Source organism: Elgaria multicarinata, chromosome 13 (assembly GCF_023053635.1).
Source record: "Elgaria multicarinata webbii isolate HBS135686 ecotype San Diego chromosome 13, rElgMul1.1.pri, whole genome shotgun sequence".
Taxonomy (NCBI): domain Eukaryota; kingdom Metazoa; phylum Chordata; class Lepidosauria; order Squamata; family Anguidae; genus Elgaria; species Elgaria multicarinata.
Window position 1 is genome coordinate 27,215,417 of NC_086183.1, and position 10,142 is coordinate 27,225,558.

The 10,142-nt window shown below is 49.2% G+C and overlaps 2 protein-coding genes across 6 annotated transcripts; both read right to left on the bottom strand.

The window, feature by feature from the left end:
• Positions 1-151: 151 nt before the first annotated feature.
• Positions 152-3,716, bottom strand: ZNF576 (zinc finger protein 576). Of its 3 annotated transcripts, none has more exons than XM_063140343.1 (3): positions 3,673-3,716; positions 2,392-2,617; positions 152-880 (listed from the first exon to the last, which is right to left on the bottom strand). In XM_063140343.1, the coding sequence occupies exons 2-3, from the start codon at positions 2,609-2,611 to the stop codon at positions 372-374; spliced, it is 729 nt and encodes a 242-aa protein (XP_062996413.1). In that variant the 5' UTR covers positions 2,612-2,617; positions 3,673-3,716; the 3' UTR covers positions 152-371. The 3 variants fall into 3 exon arrangements, with proteins under 3 accessions (XP_062996413.1, XP_062996414.1, XP_062996417.1); XM_063140344.1 differs by lacking the exon at positions 3,673-3,716 and adding an exon at positions 3,615-3,666; XM_063140347.1 differs by lacking the exon at positions 3,673-3,716 and adding an exon at positions 3,545-3,582.
• Positions 3,717-6,173: 2,457 nt separating this feature from the next.
• Positions 6,174-9,927, bottom strand: LOC134408091 (zinc finger protein 239-like). 3 transcript variants are annotated; one of them, XM_063140177.1, is made up of 4 exons: positions 9,795-9,927; positions 9,283-9,388; positions 8,142-8,240; positions 6,174-7,541 (listed from the first exon to the last, which is right to left on the bottom strand). In XM_063140177.1, exons 2-4 carry the CDS (start codon positions 9,359-9,361, stop codon positions 6,973-6,975), a joined length of 747 nt encoding a protein of 248 aa, XP_062996247.1. In that variant the 5' UTR covers positions 9,362-9,388; positions 9,795-9,927; the 3' UTR covers positions 6,174-6,972. The 3 variants fall into 3 exon arrangements, with proteins under 3 accessions (XP_062996247.1, XP_062996249.1, XP_062996248.1); XM_063140179.1 differs by lacking the exon at positions 9,283-9,388; XM_063140178.1 differs by lacking the exon at positions 9,795-9,927 and having other exon boundaries at positions 9,112-9,376.
• Positions 9,928-10,142: the final 215 nt, after the last annotated feature.

The following is a 10,142-nucleotide window of genomic DNA, read 5'->3' on the forward strand; positions in this document are numbered from 1 at the left end:
CAAAAAGCATAACCTCATCAGAGCTAAGCATCCAATAACGGGGAGAGGCAGAAACACTAAAAATAAGCTGATGGGGCTTCCCTGGTCAGAAACAAATCTGACAGGGAACTCAATGGAACTCAGCATCTCCAAAAAAGGGGGAGTTACCCTCACATTATGGAGGCAGACACCCCTAAACTAGCCATTCTTCCAGAATGGAGCAAAGCGCTTCCTGGAACCAGAGGCCTTTCCGCTCCATTTCCCAGCCGAAAAGGGCCTTCAACCACATTCCTTGCCTCGTTCTGGCTTTGCATCTCATGTAGTAATAATGCTCCTCATCTTCCTGCCTCCACCTGTACCCAGGGAGCTCAGGCACGTCGCTACAGCTCTTCCTAGAGCTCTCCACGGGCATGGCGGATATAGTGTTCATGCAGCCCCGCCTCCTGGTTAAAGCTCTCACCACACTCCATACAGGAATAAGGGCGGGAGGGCAGCAACTCCTGGGTCTGCTGATGGAAAGCCTGGTGCCGACGCAGGTTTGAAAGTTGTCGGAAGCTCTTGCTGCAATCTGGGCACTGGTGAGGCAAGCTGTGCCCAGCAGCATGGCCCAGGCGGTGATGCTGGTAGTTGGTTAACTGGCTAAAACGGCAGCCACAGTCAGGGCAGTCAAAGGTAGGGTGCAAGCAGTCAGAGGGTGGAGCCGACGCATGACCCCGCTGATGGCAGATGAGCGCACGAGAACTCTCAAAGGCCTTGTTGCAAATAAAGCAGACAAAAAGGGCATCACGGAGGTTGGCTTGAACAAAGTCCTCCGGGTGCTCCCGTTTCATGTGTCGCGCCTTAAATTTCTCATCCGGGAAGGTAATCAGGCAGTGAAAACACTGATTGGCACCCAAGCTGTCTGGACGAAGGAAAAGATTGCGAGAATCAAACAGGGCTTGACAGAATCAACAATTTGTTTATTAGGAATATTTTGATACTTCCCTATATCTACAGATGCCAGGGCAGTATACAAAAATATAATTTTTAAAAATGTTATAAAAGCAATAAAACAAACATTAAACAAGCAACGCTATAGTACATCCCTGTAGAGAAGAAGATGAACACCCTGAAAATGTTCACCTTCCTACTTCAGCCTCACAATCTTCAGACAACACAAGGATTGCTGCTTTAAGTCGGTGTTCTACACCAGGGATGGTAGATTATTATCTACTGCTAAATGTGTGGGCAATTTGCAATAAACTGGCAAGGGTTTCTGACTGCCAATTGTTTAATAGCAACAAAAATAAAATGACTTTTCCCACGTAAATTAGGTTGCTGAAATAAATAACACTTGAGGTAACCAGGAGTGAAAGGACCGTGCAGTCAGTTCTGATACTAAAAACAAAATCCTGGGCTCTGAATGTGCTCAGAGGCACCCTGTTCTTCAATTCTATGTCTTTTGTACCTGGTTCTACGTGGTGGGCCTTGAGGTTCTATAGAATGCAAAGTAGACTTTACACATCTGTGGTTTGCCCACCTTTGTTGGACACTAATATTAAGCAAGCATACCTGCACCCTCCCCCATCTGCTACTGCTGCTCTCTGCCCCAGCTTCTATTAGGAGACAGTGGCCCTGTTCAGAAGACACCTTAAACCATGGCTTTAACCATGGTGGTTAGGCCAGAAAGCCAGGCCGTGTTCAGAAGACATTTTAAACCATGGCTTTAACCATAGTGAATAAGGCTTTTTGCTTTAAAGTCATGGTTTAAGGTGTCTCCTGAACACGGCCCAGCTTTCTGGCCTAACCAGCATTGGTTAAAGCCATGGTGGTTAAGGTGTCTTCTGAACAGGGCCACTGTAAAGAGGAAGAAGTCCAAGCAGGATGCACACTTCCTCTCCAACAGGAAGGGTGAGGGGAGACAGAGGAATAATTAGAAGAAAGTCACCACAAGCAGATTATCCGGATAACAGTGGCATACGCAGGAGTAAACAGGATGAACAGACAAGTATTGCTCACGAAGAGGCAACTGTTACTCACCTTAAAGTGAGCATCAAATCGTGTAGCTGGCTTAAGATTTTCCTCTAAAGACATGGGAGCTACAGCTTCCCCTCATTTAAAAATGAAATGCTATGACATCCAGGGAATTGGGCAATACACTGGGTTGCATGTATGGAGCAAGAACTAGCTGTCTGCATTGCAAATGCGGCCATGCAGAAAGTCATGCAGTCCCAGAGATATAGGGCAGGATACAAATGTTTAAATAAATAAATGAGTCATCTTTGTTTACATTTCAGAATGCTGGCAGAGAAACATATAAAAGAAAGAATGTTATAACCTCTAATGCTACTTTTTAAACAGTTATTAATAACTAACAGGGCACTAGAAACTGCAGGACATCTTTTAAATCAAGAACCAAATCGTAGCACTCACAGATTGCATTGTTGCTAGGGGATTCTTTGCCTTTGCCATGTGGGCTTGGGCAGACCGGTGACAGCGCTGTAGGACTCTCTTCTTCTACATTGTTAGGTTCCAATTTACAGGTTGGTAGATGCTCCCGAGGTGGCGAAGCATCTAGCCCATTGCAGTCCGGCACTTTCTTAAGAAGCTGTTCAGCTAATGGTGACTTGCTAACTGAAGAAGCCTCAGCCATTGCTTCCTGCAAGCATAAAGCCAACTAGTGAACAAAACTTCTAATCCCACCAACCCCACAAGTGAAATGTACCTCTTTTAATAAATCTCTCTCGCCATGGCTTCCAATTCCAGCAAACACCATACCAATTAGAGTTTAGAAGTTTTTGAAATATCTATTTGCCTGTCTCAGATCAACCAAGAAAGTTTTCATAAGCTAGTGTTGTTGGGCTTTGTTTTGAAAATCAGCCTGGTGTCTTCCATGTGTTTTAGAATTAAATTCCCAACAGTCCCCAGCCAGCATGGTCAAGGCTGTTTAAGACCGTCAATGCACCACAAATGACTAACAGCTGGCAGGCAAGGTACTAATTGTTTGGGAGAATAATTGACAGGGCTTTTGTATGTAGGATAATAATCAGGAGCGCTTTCTACCCTCTGACCCTTCCTTGAGGAGAGGCACAAAAGACATTTCCTCCCTGACTCTGCCCTTCTTGCAGGGGAGAAATGTCTCCAAGCCCTACAGTGGGTGCTCCCACTCCCATCTCGAGATTCATAGACTGACAGCATTCCCCATGCAGGCCCCCCCCCCGTCTCCCAGTTCAGCTCCTCACCCGCCCCTGCCTCAACAAATCCCTCACATTCGCCTCTCCTTGACACCCCCACCAGCTCGCTTTCTCCTACGAAGAGCCCTGCTGGATCAGACCAAGGGTCCATCTAGTCCAGCACTCTGTTCACACAATGGACGATCAGCCAGGGACCAACAAGCAGGACACAGGTGCACCAGCACCCTCCCACCCATGTTCCCCAGCAACTGATGCACACAGGCTTACGGCCTGTGATACTGGAGGTAACACATAGCCATCAGGACTAGCAGCCATTGATAGCCTTTTCCTCTGGGAATTTATCCAACCCCCACTTTTAAAGCCCCCCAAACTGGTGGCCCTTGTCCTCAGACCTCTTCTTCGCTGTCAGCTACGTTTCTTGAACCAAATAGATCCTCCCAAACACCAGCCGGCCTCCCTTACCAGCCCTTGGAGGCCAGCGGGCTCCTCCCCGCCCACCACTGGCACTACTAGTCCTCACCCCTCTCAACGTTTCTCTGGTCTACTGTGTGTGTGTGTTTTTCCCCGTTTCCGGGGGCCTTCCTCCTCCACCAAGGTCCCTTGCCTCAGTTTCCTGTAAGAGGCGTCCCTTCATCCGCCTGAATAAAATCCATACGTCTGCTGCCGTCTCGTTGCCACGGCCGCCACCCTCTACCTGTGGCAGAGAGACAGAAAACGACCGGAGGGCCACGGAGGCTTTCCGTTTTCTCTGTCTAGCTCCCGCCCCGCAAAAGTCTGTAATTCCTTTCAGGCACTATTAAAGGCCGCCCTCGGGCAGAGAATCGGCGCATGCGTCCTAGCGAGACGTTGGCGCGAGGGGGGGGTCTCCTCTACCATAGAGTTCTCTACAACGCACGTATAGACTCTCATCTCTAAGGACGTGCTTAGAGTCTATGGGTTCAATCTATGGGTTCAACCATAGACTTCCGAAGGCGTTACGCGCATGCTCCTTACACGGCAACCCTGGCGAGGGCTAGATGGCGGGCGCATGCGCTGTCTCGCGCAGCAGGAGCTCTTGACTCAATTCAGTTTGTTTTTCTGCCAAGGCTCCTGCACCTTTTGACGGGAAGCTGTGGGAAAATCCTCACCCGTTGAAATTCTGCCTGTCATTCCAGCTGTTAAAAAGGCGCAGGAGCCCTGCTATTGGGGGCAAGTAGAATAATGGTGTGCTAATCAATAGACAGAGCACCTCTGGCATATAGCTTCCGCTGGGTAGTATCCCATTTTAGTCCTACTTAGAGTAGACCTATTGAAATGAATGGTACTTCAGTTAGTCTAAGTCCCATTCATTTCAATGGGCCTACTCTTAAGTAGGACTAACATGGGATACTGCCCTCTGTCAGAACCAGGCCTCCAAAGGCTTGGTTCAAAGTGGGAGAGGAAGAGACTGGGGAAAGGTCAGTAAAAAAAAATCAGAACTAGTGCTCATAAACTATATAGCATATAAATATTTCAGGCAGTCGCTCTCTAAACTGGCAACTTATGGATGGAGCTTGACCATATTTTTGGTGATCGCAACACTGTGTGATAAATGGTCACCGGTTTAGATTAAGTATTATTAAAGTATTCTTCTAAAAGACGAGGCTGCAAAGAGCAAGAAGCAAGTGTGAAAGTAATGATGTAGGAGTATAAATTGGCAAAGTTATGCCCACTTTAAATAATGAAATTGCTGTGTAGGTAGGACATGAGGGGGTAATAGCAGGGGCTTGTTGAAATTAGAGCATGTTTCAAAAAGGTTTGGAGTAACAAAACCACACTAAACTCTTAAAACAGCCTCGCTAACTAGAAAGTATAGTTCTAGCACAAATAGATTTAAGCAGCAAACCTACACACATAGCTATCTGGAAAAAAACTCTTGTGTAGATGCACATAGGATTGTGCTGAGAAGAATGCAGGCTGCAATTCTATGCAAACTTATTTGTAGGATCCATTGAGCACAGTGGGGCTTTTACTCACCATGGAAATATACAGAGGACCTGGTGTTAAGATCCATTATTTACAATGCTTTTGAGCACTTAAAAAAATTAAGTCCACACTAAATTAAGAGCCACCTGCAAACTGTACCAAAGAGGCAGAGCTAATTTGCAAATAGACAATGCTACTTAATTAGCTACGTGCAGGTTAGGACAAATGGCTGCTTTGATATAAACGTATTGGTTTTTCCATCAAAGCTAAATCATAAGGAGCATGGTGGCACAGCAGTGTCTTAAGTTATACTAGAGATCTTTGCATAAGCTGCAAAACAGTGGAACAAATTAGGTATCCTACTCTAAATATAGAGTATTTAGAGCTTCTGATTGGCACTTCTGGTTTCCTACACCATTGCAGTGACAAATCATGCTAGACAAATCAGATGTATAGGAGGGCGATAACAACGGAAGCAGCTCCCCTAGCTAAGGCATAGGCAATTTATGGCCCTCCAGATATTGTGGGCTGCAGTTCCCAAGTTACTCACTCCGGTCCTAGCTCATGTTTTTGCTACTCAAACAGCAGCCTTCAGATATGAAGTAAAGGCTCCACATCACTCTGTCTCTTAGTTCTATAGCAGCCTTCCTCAACCTGGGGCGCTCCAGATGTGTTGGACTGCATCTCCCAGAATGCCCCAGCCAGCAGAGCTGGCTGGGGCATTCTGGGAGTTGTAGTCCAACACATCTGGAGCGCCCCAGGTTGAGGAAGGCTGTTCTATAGGAAGTGACTATGACATCACTTGAGAGAATTGTATGAGAGCAGCACACTTGGTGACAATGCCGTGAACACTATATGATATTAAGACCCACAAGGACACCCCCAACAGGTCCTGTGCCATTACGAGAATGTGCCATGCTCTGAGAAAATAAAGCTGCTCTGTTTATACATGGAAAACATTTTCTTCCAAATCAGGCCACAAGGCTTTTCAAAACAGATCCCTACAGCTCTTTAGAACTAATCCGACACCGTCTAACTCCCCCCATTTGTGAATACAGAGATGGACACAATAAGAAGTCACACATACAGAATCACTTTTATTAAACCAGATCTCCCAGCTAATGTGAAGAGAGATTGTTAATATTCATGATTTGTGCTGATTGAAGGCCATCTCTAGAAGCCGCTCTCTTAAAAGCCAAACACACACACACGCACGCGCACACACACACACAGAGACAAACAGAATACAGCTTCGGTTCAGCATGGACAGCCCCAGGTGCCAAACAGGATGACAACAACAACGGGCATCCCATTAGGGAGAGAAATGTCTAATGGGAAGAGGATGGGCACTGGGATGCAGGACCCTGCACACAGGACAAGTGGTTTCAATCCATCCCTACCTCCTCCCCCAACCTCAGGACAGGCCTGGAATAAGTCTCCCCTGGTTCAATCAGTGAAAACAAGCTACAAACCCAATACTGCTAGTGCTTCCATTGCAAAAGCCTCTTTACATGGGCTCCCTTTGGGATATGACTGCTAAGGACCTGCAGGTGCTAGATCCAGAGCTTCTTCCTCTTAAGTGCAGGGGGAAGGCAGCACCTCTCCCCACACTCTGCATGCGGGCAGGGGGGCTTCCACAGATACTGCACCCACTCTGGGGAGACAGGGCATGCCAAAGGGATGGGTCTGAGCAGTTGTGCCTCCCCACCTCCACGCTAAATTCATTTTAGAAATATAGAAAGGAACTAAAACAAGGAACTAAAAAAAAGAAAGAAAGGAGGTTTCACTTCTCAGAGTCCTGGCCAGACAGATCCCTTGGCAGGTGCCACTTATTACATTGGGGAGGAGAAAGGGCAGGAAAGGGGCAGAGAATGATCTACAGCTCTCCGCGAGCATGGAGCATGTAGTGCTCGTGAAGTTCCGACACCAAGCCAAACTCCCCAGGGCACTCGGTGCAATGGTACGGTCCATCGGCCCCATCTGCGTCCTGCTCCCCATTGGCCTCCCTGGGGGCAGGGGAGGGCGAAGGCTTGTTTCGGGGAGGGGCCGGGGGGCTCCGGCGCCAGCCATGTTCACAGCGATGACCCTCCAGCGTGGCAGGAGAGGCAAAGCCCAGGCCGCACTCGGCGCATATGTAGTGGAAAGCTCTGCCCCGGCCAGAGGTTGGGGCTATCCGCCCTTCCTGGCTCTCGGAGTTACCGGGCAAGATCAGAGGCGGTGGCGGCTTGGAGGAAGAGGAACCGCTGTGTGGCCGCTTGCGCCCCACGTGGTAGCTGCGATGCACCTTCAGAGCCCGTGAAGTGCCAAAGCCACGTCCGCATTCGGGGCATTCGTGCCACTCAGGGCTGGGGGCCTGCGAAGAGCTCAAGCGATCCTGCCCAGCCTCTCCAACGTCCTCTAACAGCTCCCGGGCAGTTGTCTGTGGCTCTTTGCTTCGAGGGCCCACTGAAACAACCAGAAGGGAAACACAGTGAGACAAACACAGCCCAGCTTGGCTCGCCCGCCGCTGCGGATCACCACTCCGGCAATGGTGTGGGAAAAGCTGCCCTTATTTGCCAGCCCCTTAGAAGCCTGCAATTTCGGAACACCAACATTTACAAACCCTGCAAGCGGAATGCAAAGGGAAGAACTAATTGCAGGGCTGGGGGTGTTCTGAAGCTCAAGAGCCAGCCTTCTAATCAAGACGCTCAGACAACTAATCTCAATTGTGTGAAGACAGCAGAGACTAGTTATTAAGAGCATAACCTATGTCCTACACTCCCAGCATTCCCCAGCCACCCAGGCTTTTTTTCTGTCTAAACATGCATAGGATTGTGCCCTTAGTGGTGTTGGAAATGCATTCTTAATATGTTCAGAGGTATTCTCTTCGTTACTGCTACGTTATAGGTTAGAAAATCCCTGGCACTACAAACTAGTGGTGGAACCCACACTCACATTAAGGCCCAGCTTAATTCCCCTTTATCAAAGAGTCCTAGGTCCCATACTCTTTTACTACATAGCATTCGGCAGCACTGCCTGCAACTTGACCCTTTCGAGTCTCCATACCTGGATAGCCATTGGCAGCTGGGGTTAGGGGGCTGCTGTCTCCAGAAGATACCGAGGTTGCTTCAGATTCATCCTCCTCTTCTTGCATGGTGGAGAGACCTAACCCATGACAAGCAGAACTTAGGTTGTAAGGAGAGTTGCAAACAATGGGAGAAGTGGAGGAGAGAGTTTAGTCTACCCTAAATTCCATGGTGGAAAGTGATCTGGATAAATAATGAACTAAAAGGGGGGGGAGCCTTGTGTTAGACCAAGAAGATCATATATCAACTGGGTTCCCTATGTTGCAGGCTGATCACAAATTGAACGCTGCCATGTATGAGCAGTACCAATAACAGCCATTCTGAGCAGAGCACTACAGAGATAGGGAGGCTGATTGGCACTTTTCACCTGGGAACTGGAATTCCAAGGAAGAGTGGTGTGTCACTCTAATTCATTACTTAGATCTACAGATGGGCTGTGTGGGAGGATCTATTCAGAAGCCTCACAGGAGAGCGACACAGTGTTCAGGAGCCAATCCAAGACCAACCCTAAAAAGGGAGGAGTCAAATGTACTATCAAAACAAACCGGTTTAGTACTTAGCAATATAATAAAGAGAGATAACGGTTTTCTTAATACTCTGGAGCAGACTTTTCCAACCTGGGGCTCTCCAATGGCCATATTAGCTGGGAATAATGGGAATTGCAGCCCAACATATCTGGACAAAACCCAGATAGGGAAAGCTGCTATGGAGCTATGTGCAAAGCCATCAGTACCCTTTCTTGTAGAATGCGAAACCCAGGGGAACTGTTGCAATGGACACTGTTATCCAGCTCTGAGCTTGTTAGTCTCACCACAACAACCCTGTTTGGCAGACCAACTGTTATTCCTGTTTTGCAGGCCAACAGACCAGCGATTTGTTAAACCAAGGATGGTACCTGCAAGTATTGCAATACCACCCGGCTCCTCCAGCATCCACGCGTGCTTGCTTACCTTGTAAGTCTCCCATCTAAGCACAGGCCAGGTCAGATCGGGGCCGCTCTTTCTGATGACTCCTTTCTGACCGCGCAGAGCTGCTGGTGGGAGGAAGGGGGGACCTCAAGCATCCCCCACCCCACACTCAAGGCGCCAGTCCTCCCTCACTGCTAGCTACACTTTGCTCACCGGTCGGAGTCCCATCCTCCTCCTCAAAGCCAATGTCCTCAGCGCTCCCAGCTTCCACATGCTTGGGTACTTCAGACATCGCACCCCTTAAGGCCAGCAGCCCAACCTGCAAGAGGAGCAGAACCAGCTGAAAGGTTTTGCCCCAATGCACTGCTGGTTCCCCCAAGCCACAAAAGCCACGGATGACCAGGAGGGAGGGAGGGAGGGAAAGAACCGGGGAAACTGAAGAGGGGGGTGAAGGGGAGACTCAATCCCATAGTGTAATAGGGCTGCCACGACATGACCCAATCCCACAATGCTCAGGGGGAAATGATGGATGCGGGCCAACCCCCCACAATGCACTGTGCCAGCATGGGCCAGAGGGAGTTCGACCCCATAATGCTCTGCAACTCTATGGGCCACAGGGGACCCCCATAATGCACTGCGCTTGGAAGGGGTATACGGACCAAAGGGAGGGCAAGCTAGAGAAATCTGCCCCTTTCCCATCATGCATTGCATGCCCTAACACTCACCGGTTCCTCCGGATTTGGGGAGGGGCAGCCCGGTCCCCTCTGGCCACAGGACCCCTAGCTGCGCAAGCGCAGAGAGGGAAAGTGGGCCGGGCCCTCCCACCAGCGCTCATTCCCTGCGCGTGCGCCTCAAAGTAGCGAGAACGAACTTGTTGTCCGCTCTGCGCATGGGCGAGCCACGAACGGCTCCGAACGGGGAGGTGTGCGCATGCCCTCCGGCGGACTGGTCCGCACGACGCTTCGAATCGGTCTGCGCATGCTCAAAAAGGGTAGCGGCGATGCCCGGAGAAGGTTCTGCGCGTGCGCGTAGGGATGAACCATTTGATGATGGAAGGGGGGAGGGGAGCTGAA